The 16,573-nt window shown below is 47.9% G+C and overlaps 2 protein-coding genes across 5 annotated transcripts in view; one reads left to right on the top strand and one right to left on the bottom strand.

The window, feature by feature from the left end:
- EFL1 (elongation factor like GTPase 1) overlaps positions 1-16,573 on the bottom strand; it is a 339,962-nt gene that overhangs the window by 64,815 nt on the left and 258,574 nt on the right. The window contains exons 1-4 of one of the 3 annotated variants that reach the window (XM_024561670.3): positions 3,387-3,502; positions 2,627-2,736; positions 1,819-1,886; positions 539-623 (exon numbers count right to left, since the gene is read on the bottom strand). In XM_024561670.3, the coding sequence (XP_024417438.2) occupies positions 539-623; positions 1,819-1,886; positions 2,627-2,717 (244 nt within the window). In that variant the 5' untranslated portion in view covers positions 2,718-2,736; positions 3,387-3,502. Of the gene's footprint in view, positions 1-538; positions 624-1,818; positions 1,887-2,626; positions 2,737-3,229; positions 3,249-3,386; positions 3,503-16,573 lie in introns of those variants that run through there. The other 2 variants (XM_045196524.2, XM_071219471.1) reach the window with 2 other exon arrangements.
- On the top strand, positions 3,574-14,793 carry SAXO2 (stabilizer of axonemal microtubules 2). Of its 2 annotated transcripts, XM_024561932.3 has the most exons (4): positions 3,574-3,705; positions 6,477-6,656; positions 10,303-10,505; positions 12,482-14,729. In XM_024561932.3, exons 1-4 carry the CDS (start codon positions 3,668-3,670, stop codon positions 13,501-13,503), a joined length of 1,443 nt encoding a protein of 480 aa, XP_024417700.3. In that variant the 5' UTR covers positions 3,574-3,667; the 3' UTR covers positions 13,504-14,729. The 2 variants fall into 2 exon arrangements, with proteins under 2 accessions (XP_024417700.3, XP_053769361.1); XM_053913386.1 differs by lacking the exons at positions 3,574-3,705; positions 6,477-6,656 and adding an exon at positions 6,670-8,100 and having other exon boundaries at positions 12,482-14,793.

Here is a 16,573-nt window from a genome sequence, read left to right as displayed (position 1 = left end):
AAGGCTTCCATTCCCACAGCTCTGGCCAAGCCAAACTCCTAAAACCTACCAATGACCTCTGGACAAACACAATAACCCTTCTCAATTCCTAGAGGAGATACTGTCAAAATGGCATCCTTATTTGGGAAGAGCAAGCTGTAACAATCACGGCCACCCAAAGTTACATAAACAAGACCGTAAACCCAACGCACAAGCCACAGAACAGAACAAGGATCCAGCCAGGATACAGGGCAATAAGGCTGAGCCAGCCAGGCCCCGGGAGTCCTGACCTTCCTGCTGAAGAAATCCACACACTCGCCTGGGTAGATAGGGTGGGGGCAGGGGGAGGCAGGTGTGAGCAGCCAGTTTTTATGCCTAAAAGCCACCCCGAGGTCCCCAATTAGGTCCAAGTCTGGACAGCCTGACTCTCTCTGAAAACGAATCATTTGGAGAGCCTAGAATGCAATTTGCAGAACTGGGGCACGCAATTAACCCAGGAAAAGAAAGAAGGACACGGAAGATTCAAAACGATTTTTCTTTAAAAGATAGCTTCACTCACCTTTCGTATAATGCAGTGAAATGGCGCTGGATTTCATAGTGATGCCTCGGACCTGCTCGTCCTCCCTGCTGTCCAGGTACCGTAACTGTGAGAACGCAACACACACAATCTTACTTCCCAATGAACAAAAGCGTGATATTAAAACGGAACGACTAGGACTTTTGTTTTAAATGATTGCCTTTTAAACTATTTAACTGCCATTTGTGTTTCAGGGGGATAGGGGCTGGAGAACGAAAGTTGTCATGGGGAAGAGATGTAGACAAATTCAAATACATTACCACCTTCCAAACGTATTCAAACACCACATGCCCTCCCGAAATTTCAGCTGTGAATGACTGGGCACTCCACGAACAACTCACAGAAGGTAGCATTTGGGGAATTTTCTTCCTTTCATCAAGAACACAGCCATTCTTTCCCTCCTTGCAGGCCCTTTAACAAAGGCTGAATAGAGATTCAAACCATTCTCTATAAGCTAGAGAAGCCTTCGCTCCTTTCCCCAAATGAGATTTTAAACACATGGGTTTTTTTTAAAGAACAACAGGGTAGAAGATATTTCTAACACTGCCATTTAGCATTAACGTTCTCAGGTAAGGGCTTTGCAGAGCATCAGTGTGGAGAGTGGCTGCACCTAACTGGAGAGCCCTCCTGCTCCAGCACCTCAGCCCCAAGCCCCGCACTGACCACCCTCCAGCCTCTACAGAGTGGGTGGCTCCCTGCCCTGCCCTACTTCTCGGTCAAACATGTGAAAACTTCTTAACCTTTATATTTAGTCATTTCTTTCACTCAAAAGCCTTGAGAGTAACTTGCTGTCATGGGATTGAATGAAGGGGAGTAACGTCTCTAGTTTTGTACTGCAAGTAAGTTATCCCAGGGCCTTTCAGAGCACAGCTGGAAATGAAGATGTCTTTGACTTCACTTCCTAAGCCTCCCTCTGGCAGCTGGCTTAGCCTTCAAGGTCTCTGATAATCTGACGCATCCTCTCCACCAGTGTGCGTTCTCTCACCGCAGTTTACACGCAAATCTTCCACTCAAATCTAGCACAACTCACAAGGCAGCCTTTTCCCTCTTCATCCACCTCATTTTCCCCCACCTGACGGGTTTCTCTGCCTTCTCCTTGAACCACTCAACTCCTCCCCCTGGAAGAATCTTCCTCCGTGAAAACCTCCACAACAGTGCCAGGATATCACCTGGCTCATGGCACTCAGAGGACCTCTAAGAACACAGCACGTGGCAGACAGCCAGCCCTTCCTCACAAGTGTTTACCAAACGTCACAACGTACCTTGCCTGCCAGGCGGTTGGAGATGATTCCATTGCTAGATATAAGACAGTCGGCCAGGGTAGTTTTTCCTGTTAAAGTAACAGTATTAATGATACATCTACAGATTTAACATCTAACTGTAAGAGTTGGTTCCGCAAACGTTCCCTATTTACTTGCCCTGAGTGAAGCGAGACTCAGGGCACTGTGAAGCGTGAGTTAGTTTGGAACTCAGCACCACCTGGGAGGACACAGATCCCGGCACTATGGGGCCCTCCCTGTGGCCCCAGGACTCGTCTCCAGCCCTGCAGGTCACATCCACCCCCCTGAAAAGTTGCTGAGCAACCTGTTGCCCAGCACAGAACTTTTTGCATCGAGGCATAATTTACATGCAGTAAAATGCACAGACTCTAAGTGATGAGACAAAGCACCATGCAGATCAAAATGCCTCTGCCCCACAACTTTTATGTACTTACTAAACCCTGCCCTACACTTTAACCAAGCTTATAACGCCATTATTCCATCAACCATCCAGCATCTTCAACAGCGACAATGGCTAGGAACGTAAGCCTCTAATCACTTAAAATGACAAAACGTGGCACAGAAATCTTTTTTTTTTTTTCTTCTCTCTGAATGGTATAGCAGATCAAGGCTACAGACTTTTCACATTACAAAGGCATTTCAAACATTCTTCACATTTTAGTACTTTAAGTCCTCCCCAAACTTTCAAAGGAAATATGACTTGCTTCTCAGCCGGCGTCCCTTCAATGACACACTCAGGAGACACAGCCCCTTAATTACGGACAACGAGACATTTACAAAGCGTTCTCACCGTGGTCAACATGAGCCAAAACACAGATGTTTCTGATGTTTGCAGTGTTTTTCTGGAGCTGAACCATCTTATCCAAACTATTGAGCACCATGGTCACTGATTTCCTGTGACTGAAAATTAAAAAGCAGTTACAAACGGCACCCGGGCTAAAGGGCGGGGCATTAAAATAATGTTTTTAAAAAACTTTGGGAGCTGACAAGACTGCTCTGGTGCCTCAAACTGGGAACGGATGAACGATCCCGGAAAGGAGATGCCCCCGGGGCCCACGCCCAACTGGAGCAGAAAAGCGAAAACCCGAACACGACGGCGCTCCGGGAGTCGGGTCACGGCCCCGGAGGGACGCGGCGATGACTCACGCAGCTCCGGGAGCTGGGTGCGCCCAGGTGACACGAGGGCCGTGCTCCCGGGCGAGCGCTCTCTGCTGTCCGTCCCTCCCTTCACTCGCCCCCCTCGCGCGCTTCCCGAGGTGAAAAGTCCCCGGCTCAGGACCGCCCACGGAGCCTGAGGAAAGTTTGGGGTCACGTGCTTACGGACCCCGCGCGGCACAAAGGTCCTCCATCCCCCCCTTCCCAAGGAAACACCTCAGCACTACAGACCCTTCACCTCAGCCCCTCGGTCCCGAGGCCCCTTGGTCCCGGGACCACTCCGGCAGCGGCTCGTCCCCGCCCCGCCCGTCCGCCGCCGCCTCAGCTCCCCAGGTCCCCACCCCGCACCGAGCCGGCCCACCAGGACGCCGAAGCCCAGTGCTGCCCGCACTCACGCGCTAGGCCACGCACCACCCCACTGGGACTCCGGGCCCAGTTGCACGCGCCTGTGGTGTTCACAGCTCCGCGGGTACTGAACGCCGGCGCGAGGGGAGGGGCGGGGCTGGGGACGCACGACCTCTGACCCGCACGTGCTGACGCAACCGGAAGCTGGCTCCGCGTCCGTCGGTGGGGGGGGGGGGGAGGCCGCGTTGCCTTGACTACGTCTGACTCGTTGGCACTGGGGAAGCTGCTGAGCTCTGCAGAGCCGCAGAGTGGACCCTGCAGGCAGCACAGTATGAAGAGCCGGTGCCTGTGTCAAATCTGCACTTGCGGGTGAGGCGCGGCCGCGTGGGGCTGGGGGCGGCGGCCGGAGCCTCAGGTGGTCCCCAGGAGGGCAGGGGACGTGGGCTCAGTTCGCTCGGCACCGCCGACTGCTGGGTTATTCGCGTTTCTGCTGTGTAGGCTCCCTGTCCAGGGTGCACACTGACCTGCCATCTGGCCGGGCAGGTAGATGTGAAGGTGTGGCCGGATTTAAGGCCGGTAAAGTGATGTGGGGACTGAATGCCCCACAATTTTTTTTTTTTTTTAAGGAAGGAAAGGTCGAGAAAAAGGATACAACAGAACGGCGTACAGTTCCTGAGTTTTAAACTCGTATTAGGCGTCTTTCCATCTCCAGGTTTCCGTCCCAGCCTTACCCCATTCCGTTCCCACCCAGGCAGCACTCCTTTGGGATCTGAATGGTGGGAAGGGTAGTAGTCGCCACCCTGACACCCAGGATTGGTCTGTGAGTCCTTCTTAACCTCCTAGCCCTGCCAACAGTCTTCCTGTTCAGCTTCATTGTTGACCCAGGGATTAGATCAATATTGGCCAAATGAATATCATGAATATGTCACTCCCTTCGTGTTGTAATCCCCTCCAAAGGAGAACCACTGTGCGTTGATGGAAAGCAGTCCTCCCCATAGTTTTACAATAAAGATTGTTTGTAATTAATTAATAGATGCACATTAAAAGATAAATAACACTTGGGGCATGAATCCAAAAGATGTGATGTGCAAAAATTACTTCCCTTTATTCTAATCTTTATACCCGACCCAACACCCTTTTCCACGCAGCCGTCAGGAACTTCAGTCTGCACGGCAGTGGAGGTTTGCCCTCTTCCAGCAGGGCACGGATGGGGAGCTGAGGGGTTGCCAGTGTAAGCGTCCTCTCTGGACTGTGAACACTGGCCAGGTTCCCAGTGAGCGGCTCTACTCATGATCCTTTAGGAGTGGTGCCACCCTCGCTTTCAGGTTTCTGTCTGAGGCACAAGGATCTCCGGCAACACTGGGAGCCATGACTTTAGGTCCCTTTTACCCAAGTCTTTGGAGATCTGGCTGCCTCCTGGGACATTGATACCTAGTGCTGCGAAGACCCCCCACTTTCCTAGGAACCCCTCCCTCTCCTCTTTTCACCTTCCTCCTGTCTTTGGGGGAGTCTTTCCCTCTTCCTCTTTTTTTTTTTCTTCAGTCCAAGACCATCTCTTTCCCCTTGGAAACCTAGGGAACACTGTCTTTCAGCTCTAGAGGGACACCTGTTTTCATCTCTTCCATGGATTGTGTTTTTAAAAGACAGAAAAATGTGTTGAGTTCAGACAGCTTCTATTCACCGCATCCTTAAGGAAGAATGCTTCCTTAAGGAATTTAAATTGAGTGTCTAGGGACAGTTAACACTCCAAACTGTGGACACCTACCATGAAAAAAGAGGACCCAATAAAACAGGTGGTACAATAGATTGAAAATCGTGAGTGCATGTGAAATGCAAAGATATAAGAGGAATTAAAGGTCATAGAAACTTTAGGAAAATTAAAATCTATATGGTTCAAACATGAAGTAAAGTTTAGGCTGATTTTCAAGCATTAGAAATTGAAAGCGTGAAAGAAAAAGAATTTGATCTCGAAGCTAGGAACCTTTTACTCTGAAGGCTCTTAGGGCCGTGGTGTTGAACCCACGGATTAGAAAAGGCTCCCCCTGCACTCATTAAGCAGCCTGCCTTCACACCGCATATCACAGTCACTCTAACGTACACACGGTGTGCTAGGTTTACAACTTTTCAGAAAATGTTTTCTTCTGGTTATGAAATAAATAACATGAAGCATAGTATAAAAATCCAAGTAAAAAAAAAACTAATATAGTGAAAATCCCTCCTAATCCTGTCCCCCACAGATAACAAATATTCTTTAAGACTTGTTTTACATTCACTTCCTTTAAAAAGAGTGAGAGAGCATACCATACGTAGCATTCTACAACCCGCTTTTTCATTGTTCACCGTCTCCCCATCTTCTAATAGTTGTAAAGATCAACCTCATTCTCGTTCACAATTGCACACTGTTAGCACGTATCAGTCAGGGTTCTCAGTGATGGGCCCTATAATCTACTCTGGCTAGTGCAGGCAAAAAGGAATTTATTAAGGAGTAGATGTAGCTCACAGAATTGTCGGAAGAACCGCAGAGACAGTTTTCGACCTAAGGTTTCAGGAAAAATTTCCCAAAAATCGTACTGCAAAACTGGGCTGCCGAGGAGTCCCTGGCTCTGCCCCAATCAGGAAACTGCCACAGAACCACAGGCCTCAGAGCCACCCGCCAGTGCCACGGTCAGGGAGCTAACATGGCAGGAAGCCCCCCTGCAAACCAGGACACTGACTAACCGCTGCTGGCTGTAAACTCTGCCCCAACCTGTCCACACAGGCAGACTGGATGTCCCCAGGGAGCTCTCTCCGGGCCAGAGTCCCATGAGAGTACATGCAGCATGTGAGACCTACACTGTGGAACCTGCCTGCGGGGGCCGGGGAAATTCGCTTGTTAGCTTTTCAGCTCCTGTAGCAGAAGACACACCAAACTGTTGTCAGAGGGAAGCCAGCGTTTCCACCACATAAGAACGTACCATAACTTAGTCACTGTGTTTGTGAACACCATTGCAGAGAAAATAGAGAATGAAAGGATTTTTATGTTTTTGTAAAGCTGCTCTTAAATTTGGAGATGCTGAGTGTATTGAAGGTCTCTGATTACAATGTACACACAATGCTTTTGAAGGTGAAAATAATCTTTCAGCTTATTTATGTTTGCACAGGCGACATCATTGTCCACATGAGACCACAAGGATTTATGAAAATTCTGGCGTGTACTGCCCAACGACTGAATATTTGGAAAAGTATCCTACCTACGGCAATGTTCTTCCCGCTCAGAGTCTTAAACCCAAGCAAGGATTTCGAGCATACCGTGGTAAAATGGAAGGAATGACAACGTTTAAGTAAATATTGAGAAACTACTTGCTTTACTTATTTTCCTCCCAACTCTTCTGCTCTGAATAAAGTTGTTTAATTCTTTAAATTGAACTCTTTCATGGATTTAAGTTGAACTAACCTAAGAAGCAAGAAACTAGTTGAGTCACAACTTGAAGAAAACAGAATGATGAGAATTTAGTTCGAATAACAGTGAAAAGAGAAATGAAAAGTTGTATTGATATTTCTTTCCCTGCTAAAATCTCTTGTATTTACCTGTTTTCTACTGTCAGCATGACCTGGGAAATGCAGGCGGTTCCTGTGTCTTCTCTGCTTTCTGTGTCACTGAGCTATTTCTACACTTTAGCCAAGATGATCTTTTAACATGCAAATCTAATCCTTTCTCTTCCCTGCTTAAAATACTCTTATACTTTCCCATTGTATTTATTTCTTTATTGTTATTATTTTTTAGAAAAATCAAATGCTTTCTTTTTTTTTTTCCAAGTTGCAACTCTAGATCTCAACTCAGTTACCACTCCGGAGAGCCTGTGACACCCGCCCAGTTTTCAGCTGGTGAAAGTCCCGTGTCAGCTCCCAAAGCATATTCCTGTTACTGATCATTAGATCAGCCTCCATGTTCCCTGAAAGCAGGAACTATGTCTACTCTCGTCTCAGCATTCTGGGTCCAGAAACCTAGTACAATGCCTTCCAGCACAGAGTAGGCACTCGATGACTTATTCAGTGGGTGATTTAACAACAACAACAAAAAGTCCTCCTAAGCCTAAACTCCTCATTTGGACCTAGCTTTTTTGATCTCTTCGTACATTTGCCAATACAATGGGTTCCTTATTTTCTTCATCCTGTTAATGCACACACTAGACGCCAGGCACCATCTCAGGCATTAAGTTCCTGCTTACCAAGGAAGTCACACTGGAGCGTTCTCTAATTTAGCGTTTAAAAACATGCTCTACAACGACTTCCACTTTCACTGTTACCCATTTTCAGTTCGCTTCCAACAGAGCTCATTCTGCGCACGCAGCGTGGGCGATGGCCCAGCGGGCGGGAAGTCTTCCCTGACCGTGTGGCTCTGGACTCGGCGAATGTTCCGGGATGTGTCGGGTGAATAGAAGTGCACTGAGCCTTGACTACGTCTTTCTAGAAAGCTGCTCTGGGTTTGGAGGTGCTCTTTCTAACTGCTAACTGGCCTGACTAGAGAAACTCGGACTTCCAAGCTTTCTCTGTCCTCTCCCTGTTCTTCCACTCCCGCTCTGCGTTTTAGCCTGTTGCCCTCTAGCTGGCACTCGGGAAGAGCAAAGAACAACCCACAAGTCTGGAGAGGCAGAGATATGCGATTGCTACCACTATTCATCCACTATGTTCATGACGGTCAGGCATGATGCTGGGCTCCTAGGGCGCGGAAGGAATGAAAACAAAGTGCTCACGAGCTCCCTGTGCCTGCAGAGGTTGCATCAGGTGAACGTGGCCATCAGAAACATCCCCCAAAATAAGTATAAAAGTGCAACGATGGTAAAATCTATGAAGGATAGCACAAGGTCACTTGACAGCCAGAATAAAAGAGGGTTGACTTTATCAGGGAAATGCAAGGAATGAGCTAAAGCAGGAAGGATGTGAGACAATTAACTGGATTAAGTGCATAAAGAAGTACAGCCTGGGCAGAGAGCAGCATGCAGCAGCAGGAGCCTGGAAAGGAGGACTTGCAGGAGCAGCGAGGGCAAGGGGAGGCACTGTGTGAACGAGGCTCATGAGGGAGCCCATGAGGGCCTTTCTTGTGTGTGTGTGTGTGTGTGTGTGTGTGTGTGTGTGTGTTGGGGTTGAGGGGGATATAAAGGGGTTAAAAGAGAGTGACTAGGGAGATGAGAGCAAGAATGACCTGCCCACACTTACTTGGGAAAGGATGAGTTTGGGTGCAATGTGAGAAAGGATTGGGGAGAAGACCAGAGTGGGTGCAGGTAAGTGACTTTAGGAAGCGACTGAACTGATCTGAATGAGCTGCAATGAACAGCTGCTTGGAATGGTATGGCGGCGGTGAGATGCAGGAAGCAGTTAGAGCTGAGAGATGTGCAAGAGGCAAAACTTGACAGGAGCTGATGGCGAACCAGAGGCAGGAAGGAAGGGAGGTGTGCAGGGAGAGTCCGAGTTTTCTGGCCTTGTAGCTGAAGAGAAGGCAGCGCATTCACTAACTGAGGGAACGGGCCAAAGGACCACATTTGTTGGAGGAAAATAGTGAGTTTGACGAGGAACCTATTAAGTTTTGAGATGCCATCGACTCATCAAGAGGCCATTGTAAATGCTGGTGCAGAGCTCAGAGAAGAGGTCTGAACTGAGGTAGAAATTTGAGTCATTTCTATACAGGTGATAAGGAGACTTGTCCTCAGGAGTGAACATTGGGTGGGAAGAGGAAAGGAGGTGAAGAGAGGGTTTCCCAGGAATAGAGGGAGTGGGCGGCAACGCCAGTCACTGTTTGAGAGGTCGGGTAAGGCGAGGACTGAACCCACCTGAGGGACGTGATTGCGCGGAGGTCTGCAAGCCCTGGAGCTGCAGTGCAGGAGCCGCAGTGCTGGGACCCAGGCTGAAGTCGGTGGCTGGGGGCAGGAAATGGGGTCAACAAGTTACACTGTGAAGAGGAGAAAGTGTTCATTGAGTCTGGTTTGGTTCTCTGGAGCTTATGGACATATAGAGAAAATATTGATTCGTTCAGGATGGCTTAAGCAAATCATAAAATGAGTGACACAGTCAGTGCAGTCCGGGGGCAGGGGGGAAGCAATTTTGAAGACCTGTGCAAGTAAGAGTAGCAGCTCTCACACTGCCCATACTGTGTACCAAGCACTGTGTGTGTGAGAGTCATTAAAACAACCCCAGGAAGGAGATGGTATTATTGTCCTATTTTTTGTATATAGGAAACTGGGGCGCAGGCAGGTTAACTAAGATGTCCAAGGTCATGCACCTCATGAATGACAGAGCCAGGTCTGGGTCCATGCAGTGTGAGCGCTCAGACACGGCCCTGCACCCGCCAGACAGCATCGGTGCCTGCAGTGGCAGCTCTGCCACACGCCGTGCTGCGAGGCCTGGTGCAGCTGCATCACCATGTAGGTCCTTTACGGCAGGGGCTTTGCGGGGCATCTAAGGATGAGTCAGGCTCACGTCCACACTAGGAACGTGACTTCTGTTGAAAGGCCAGAGTTGCTCATTTACAGAAGAGCAGGAAGATTGCACGACTTCAGTAAGGAGAAGGCGTGCCCGAGAGTTGCCCAGAGTTTGTAAGTGAGATGAATAAGGGTTTTGACAAAGTGGACCCAGGGGACACATTTAGAATGTTTTCAAATTCATTAAGTTTTTAACCTGAGATTTACTTCCAGGTTTGGGAGAAATTCAATTACGGAAAGATTTTATTTACGTAACATCTAGTTAACTAGGGATCCATTATAATGATGTCTGGAAAACTAGGATTTTTGACATATTTATTCCTTGAGGTATTTAGTCACTGGACAGGACACAAAAGAATTCAATTATTTCTTTCAAAGAGCTTGTCACCTATCACCATTTTAATATCTCCTTACACCTTTCCAGTAAAAACCTCGAAAACTCCAGTACCACACTGAAATAATTACAAATACAAGAATCTGTGAGGCTATGTTTGAAATTTCTATGTTTCAGATCCGATTATCGTCCCTATGAAATAGTCCAACAGCCTCGCCACGTACCGGAAGAATACAAACCAAAACATGGGCAGATTGACCTGGGCACGACCTACAAACGGGATTTTAATTCCTACAAAGTGCAGCCCGTGGCAATAGTCCGGCCTTTGGAGAGACCGCAAGTTAAGAAAGGGAAGTTGGACACTGTCCCAACCTACAAAGGTAACTTGCCTTTATTTCAAAAAGGATGCCACCGCACGACCAGAGCCCACTTCCAGCCTTGACGTCTAACACCACATCATTATTTTGGTGCATTGTCAAACTTCGTCCTCATGGCTCAGGAAAAAAAAAAAAACTTCTCTCTTTGGTCGAAATAATGTTGTAGAGTGAACCAAAGACCATTTGCCTGCCTGAGCATTAAGAGACCTGGATTCCTGCCCAAAACTCAGCCACCTGCTTGGTTTTCTCTATCTCCAAACACACAAAAACCAAAAACGCCCCCAGACATGCGTTGTGTCACATTAGTCCCATGATCCCACATGTAGCTGGCGCCACTCCGCTCCTTCCACCCCACACCGGGTAGACTGGCGACCATTTCAATGCTGACAAGAGGACAGACTTGGTTCAGCCATATCAGTAATAACATTACAGGGAAGTGGTTCTAACCACGGTAATGGAAACACAAAGATCGTCCTAGTACGTGAAGAAAAAAGAGAACCAACTATGTGCTCTCCACATAAATACAGTATCTTTGTGTTTAACGTGTGTACCCACGTTAAATACAAAGAGCTAGGTTAAAAGTAAGAACGGAAAAATGTATACCATGCAAACTCTAGTTACAGAAAGCTGTAGGATGGACTATATTAATATCAGAAAAAGCAGCCTTCAGAACAAATAGTATTACCGGGGATTAAGAGGAACATTAGCTAAAGACTCGAGGACCTGTTCTCTCTCTCTCACCAGATCTAGGGTCACAGAAACAAGAACCCACCTCACCTTCTCCTGCCAGGCGGTCTCACAGGCCTCTGCAAGCCCAGAGGCTGCCACCCTTGGCTCAGGTGCCCAATGTTACCCAGACACCAGTAGCTTGAGGTAGGAGTGACTGAGTGGTCCCAAATTTGGCTGTCCTAGCAGAAATGTCTTATGGGTGAGGAACTGTTCTCTTCAAGTGAGGTGTAACAGTAAACATTTGCATTTTGGCCTTTCACATAAACATGGCAGTGGGCTTTAGACTCTTAACACTTTATCTTGTATAACTTCTTTATAAATTAATTTTTGCTCTTTAGAAATATATATGTTGAGGCGATGGCAATTCAGTGGTATTTCTCAGCTTTCTGCCTTTCTCATCTAGAAACAGAAAACCCAAATCGCCCTAAGTTGAAGGGTAAGCACTGCAGTTTTCCACCCAGGGTCCAGGTAAGCAGCCAGACATGGAATTCAGGTGTCTGGCACTGACTCTCACGCCGAGCTCTTGTTGTCCCTTCCAAGTTGTACGTACAATTTCTAGCACTCCCGAAAGCACTCGGTCTGGGTCCCTGGCCTCTAGTCGGCCCTGTGTCTTTTGGGAATGCTTTGAAGTCCATTTCCTGCGGAGGTAAATGGAAACCAGCGATCTTCTGGGGATACCATGAGTCGCCTTGTACCTCTGCTCGGGGAGGCCTGCAGGATTCCCATTGCACAACGCAGCTGGAATCCCCTCTCCTCTGAGGGGCCCTTCCAGAGCAAGAAGCAAGACCCTCCTCACCTTTGCTCACACAGCCGGGACCTTGCTCATCCATTAATCCTAGATTTTATGGTTCACTTTAGCATTTTATAAATTAGAGCAAAAATTCCAACCAGCTTCTAGGAACAGAACCAAATCTCCTAAACTGTCTTCACCCAACACACGACCATTTTGGCTTTCAAAAACTATCCACACTCAGACCCTGGTGTTCCTTTCCCTGGCGGTATGATTGGATGAACCTAGAAGTGGAAAGTTACATGTGTTACAGGTGGGGGGAGGGGCAAAGGAAGAGCAGGTAGAAATGGACCCCAAAGAACAGAGCCGATGGAAATCAGAGGAACTCCATACTGGATTAGTGTTCAGATCCTAAAGGAAACGGACAGGTGTTTGGCAATGAGAGAATCGGCTCATGATATTGACAAGATCACAGTTTCGCTCGGTATTTAAAAATGCTCTCTCTCTCTTTTTTTTCAAGATGATTACAGAGCTTGGGGCATTCAGAGAAGTGAACTTAGTAAACCAGAACAAACTTACTGTCCCCCTACTGTGAAATTTGGAAATTCCACTACATTTCAGGATGACTACGTGCCCCAGGAGATGCAGCCGAGGCAAAACTTTAAACCCATCTCTGCGGTCAAACCTCCCACAGCCCCTTTTCATGGCGACACAAGCCATCGCCTCGATTATGTGCCTTATCAGCTCGAGTCCAAGTCTGCTCGGCCCAAAGAAGCTTACAGGCCCCCCAACCAACCCTTTGAGGACCTCACAACTCACCGATGTGCCTTTCAGGGTCTTCTTGGTGAAAGTGCAAACATCTGCAGGCCCACACATACCAGTGTGACCCAAAATGCTCCATTTGAGGGAAGCACCGAATTCCAGGACCGTTTTCAACCATGGGAGATCCCACCCCCTGAAGTCAAGAAAGTACCCAAGTATGTCCCTCCTCCAGGGGCCATGCAGCTGCACAGCACAAGCCAGCTCGACTACGTTCCCTATCAGGTGGCCCGCGTCATCCCCATCAGGCCCGTGTCCCACAGGAGAAATAATAAGTGTCCTTTCCAGGGAAAAAGCACCATGAAGGAAGATTTCCCCGCGTGGGAAAATTGTCGCCGAGGCCTCATCAAACAGCAGCAGCAGATTCCCCACTCATCTGGAAAATTCGACGGTTTGAGCACTTTCCGATCTCACTATGTGCCACACGCACTGATTCCCACAGAGAGCTGTAAGCCCCTAAACGCTCCCTTTCAGAGTTCCAGCCCATTCAATGACCTGACCACGTACTCCACGGAGTATGCCCCGAAGAAACAGGAAGTCTGCCCTGCCAGCTACCCGTGCCCCCCAGGCTACATCTACGAAAACACCAACTCCCGAGGTCACAGATTCTTCCGCAGGGTCACGCCCACGGTGAAAGCCGCCCAGCCAGCCAGTCCTGTTTGCAAGAAGGCTAACTCAGAGGATGTTCGCTTTCCAAAGGCAAAAATCAATTGTTTAGAGTAGAAAAAAATTTCTGAGAGAGCAAAAACAAATCATCTTTAAATTTTTAATCAAGAAAACCAGAAATTTTTTCATAGGAAAGCAGGATCTTAAAATCCATTTTGTACTAATAGTGTAACCAAATCCACACAGACCACAGCAGTCCTGTGGAGAAAAAGGGATGGCATGGTACTCTCTTAAGATGAGAGTCCCACGACCACTTCTCTCAAGGGGAGAGCGCCCTGACCCTTGCCTGCACAGGCTTTTACTGTTTTTCTCGGGCCTTACATCAAAGAAGGATTTATTATCTATTAACAGAATATTGTTGTCTACATTTTAGGGACAATCAAGGGAACAAAAATAACAAAAGCGGAAGGGAAAGGTGACGAGCTGATTATGCTCCGTCCTTGGGAAAATTCATACAGGCTTTGGAAATTACCTTGAAGATAGGCAATAAACATTTACAATTTCAGGCCAGGGTGAGGGAGTTTTAGCAGGAGCAAGCCATAACAGTCTGGATGTGTATTCTAGGCCCGATTCCCACGGGAATGCCGGTTGGAGGGTCTGGCTCCGGCCCACCACTTTGCTCCTGTCGGCTTTCCATACAGGGCTGAGTCACATTCCCTACACACGACCACCTGAGAAGTTGTTACAGAGAATGGAGAGCTTGGATGGGGGGATGATGAGGTAGAGACCGACAGCGTGCCTGGGCAGGAGAAAGCACTTGCTGGAGTCATTTCAGGAATGACTGACAGCTCTGAAGAAATCGTCAGGGTCACCTTGGGTAACCATGCGCCTGATCGTCCCCAAGAGTCACCCAGAGTCACCATTTGGAAGGACTGGGCTCAGTACGGGGCCCTAAGACCTTCCTAAGGGCCTTAGACCTTCTTGTCCTTGTGAAGTAGAAAGAACACAGTGTGTCTGTCAGTGCTGAAAAATCTCCTATTGGATTAAACTCTTACTGCGTGGTTTTTTGATAAATGATTGCATTATGGGGGAATAGGATTTGTCCTACAGTTTAGTAGCTTTTTTTGTCCTACATTTGTAGCTTTAAATTTGTTTCAAACTGTGTACTTAATTGAGAAGAAGTGTACTTGGTTCAAATATTTTAGATTATTTGAAAGTAGTGTGTTTTAATTTACTTTTGTACGTATTAAAATTATGATATGTAAGATTTTATATTTCCCAGCAACATGAATAAAGGATCAATAAAGGAATACATTTTCATAAAGTCACTTCTGTACCCAATCTTCCCTGGAAAAGACAGCTTTTAATAAAGTCTTATCTAGGTTAACCTGTCCATAATTTGATATTCTTACCTTTTTAAAAAAAAATTATTGATTCATTTGAGAGACAGACAGAGAGACATCAGTTCGTTGTTCCACTCACTGATGCACTCATTGGTTGATCCTTGTGTGCATCCCGACCAGGAACTGACCCTGCAACCTTGGTGCATAAAGACAACGCTCCCACCACCTGAGCACCCAGCCAGGGCAAGGCTCCAGCCGCTTCCTTCTGCACTCAATAATGCTTTACACAGATGTGCCCGTTTTCACCCCACACCACAGACTCAGGCCTCTCACCAACGCCCCTCTCCCCTCCCAACCGGCCCATGACCACAGCAGTTGGAGAGCTGCCGTCTAGGGTGGCCAGGGCGGCCAGGGCTGCTTCACCATCACCTCCGATATCCCCACTGAGAGTTCATTCACCTGCAGCCGCTGCAGAATATAACGAGGCTCTGAGGCCGGGAGAGGCTTGCAGCCGGCAAGCATTACAGATGCTAGTGTGCATGACAGGGACTGGGTCTGCTTCCACAGACAGACTAGCACGTGACCTCGCGCAAACGACTTGCCCTCTCTGAGCCCTGTCTCTCAACCTGTAAAACTCACTTCAAAGGACATATATCAAGAACTTTTAAAACTCAACAATAGGGAAAAATGGCTAAAAGATGTAAACACCAAATAAGAATACAGACAGATGGAGGTATTATTGCTAAGGCTGTGGTAACAAAACACCACGAACTGGGCGGCTTAGTAAAACCAGAAATGCCCGGTCTCACAGTTCTGGAGGCGAGGAGTCCGAGACGCAGGCATTGCAGTGCCGTGAGATGCAGGGTCAGCTCTGCTGGTCTCTCCTGGCTTCCAGAGCTCTGCCGCTGTCCTTGGCGCTCCCTGGCCTGCCAATCTTGGCCTTCATCTTCACATGGAGTTCTCCCTGTATGCACACATCTGTGTCTGAATTTATGAAAATATCAGTCATACTGGAGTTCACAGACATAGGACTTTCATGAACATCATCACCCCCCCAATAATCACATCTTAAATCATCCGCAAAGATCTTATTTCCAAAGTTTGGCCGGGAGGGGACACAATGCAACCTATACAAGATGGCAAATCGGCACATGGAAAGATACGCCACATCATTAGCCATTAGGGAAATTTCTCTGCATTGGCAATGAAGGAAATACTATCTCCTGATAGTGCCCTCCACTCTGTAGAACCCGTGTGGGCCTCTGTGGAAATTAAAAAAATAGAAGGAGGAGGAGAAAGAGGAGGTGAAGGGGGAGGGGGAGGAAGGGAAGGAGGAGGAGGAGAAGAAGAATGACGAATGATTGCAATGGAGACAGTTGAGGTTGTGAAACTGCTTATCTCCCACATGGCTCAACCACATCATGGTAACACGGTCTCAAAGTTACTGCAAAAAGATTGATTTTTGTTCTCCATAAAGGGTGACCACAGCCACTCCAAGGCCTTTGGCAAATGCAGGGGAGTCTGAATTTCAAGACCAAGACTGTGGTCTGTCAGACTCACTGCTACTCCCAAAGCACATCACCCAGGACTGCGAGGTAGAGACGCGACTCCAGGTGTGGACCTGTCACCTTAGTCCCTAAACTCCTCACAACAGACAAAACACAAGGGTGTCAGCCCTGCCCCTCTCTGTGCTACCACCCGCTGCTAGTCCCAGTCCAGGCCATCCCTTTGGATCTTCTTTCCCCTGTCCTCCCTCAACTGCCTTTTCACTCTGGTTCACAGCACATAAATGATGGCATTAAGGGAGTGAGTAGAATCTCTGGGCGACCTGCCCTGGATCTCGT

Source organism: Desmodus rotundus, chromosome 10 (genome assembly GCF_022682495.2).
Source record: "Desmodus rotundus isolate HL8 chromosome 10, HLdesRot8A.1, whole genome shotgun sequence".
NCBI classification, from domain to species: Eukaryota; Metazoa; Chordata; class Mammalia; order Chiroptera; family Phyllostomidae; genus Desmodus; species Desmodus rotundus.
Note: the sequence above shows the minus strand (reverse complement) of the source record. Positions and strands in the feature narration are given on the sequence as shown.

Coding starts and splice junctions, on each gene's coding strand:
- SAXO2 (XM_024561932.3), top strand. CDS start 3,668: ATGAAGAGCCGGTGCCTGTGTCAAATCTGCACTTGCGG. Junction 3,706..6,476: donor TGTCAAATCTGCACTTGCGG/GTGAGGCGCGGC, acceptor ATGTTTGCACAG/GCGACATCATTGTCCACATG. Junction 6,657..10,302: donor GAAGGAATGACAACGTTTAA/GTAAATATTGAG, acceptor TCTATGTTTCAG/ATCCGATTATCGTCCCTATG.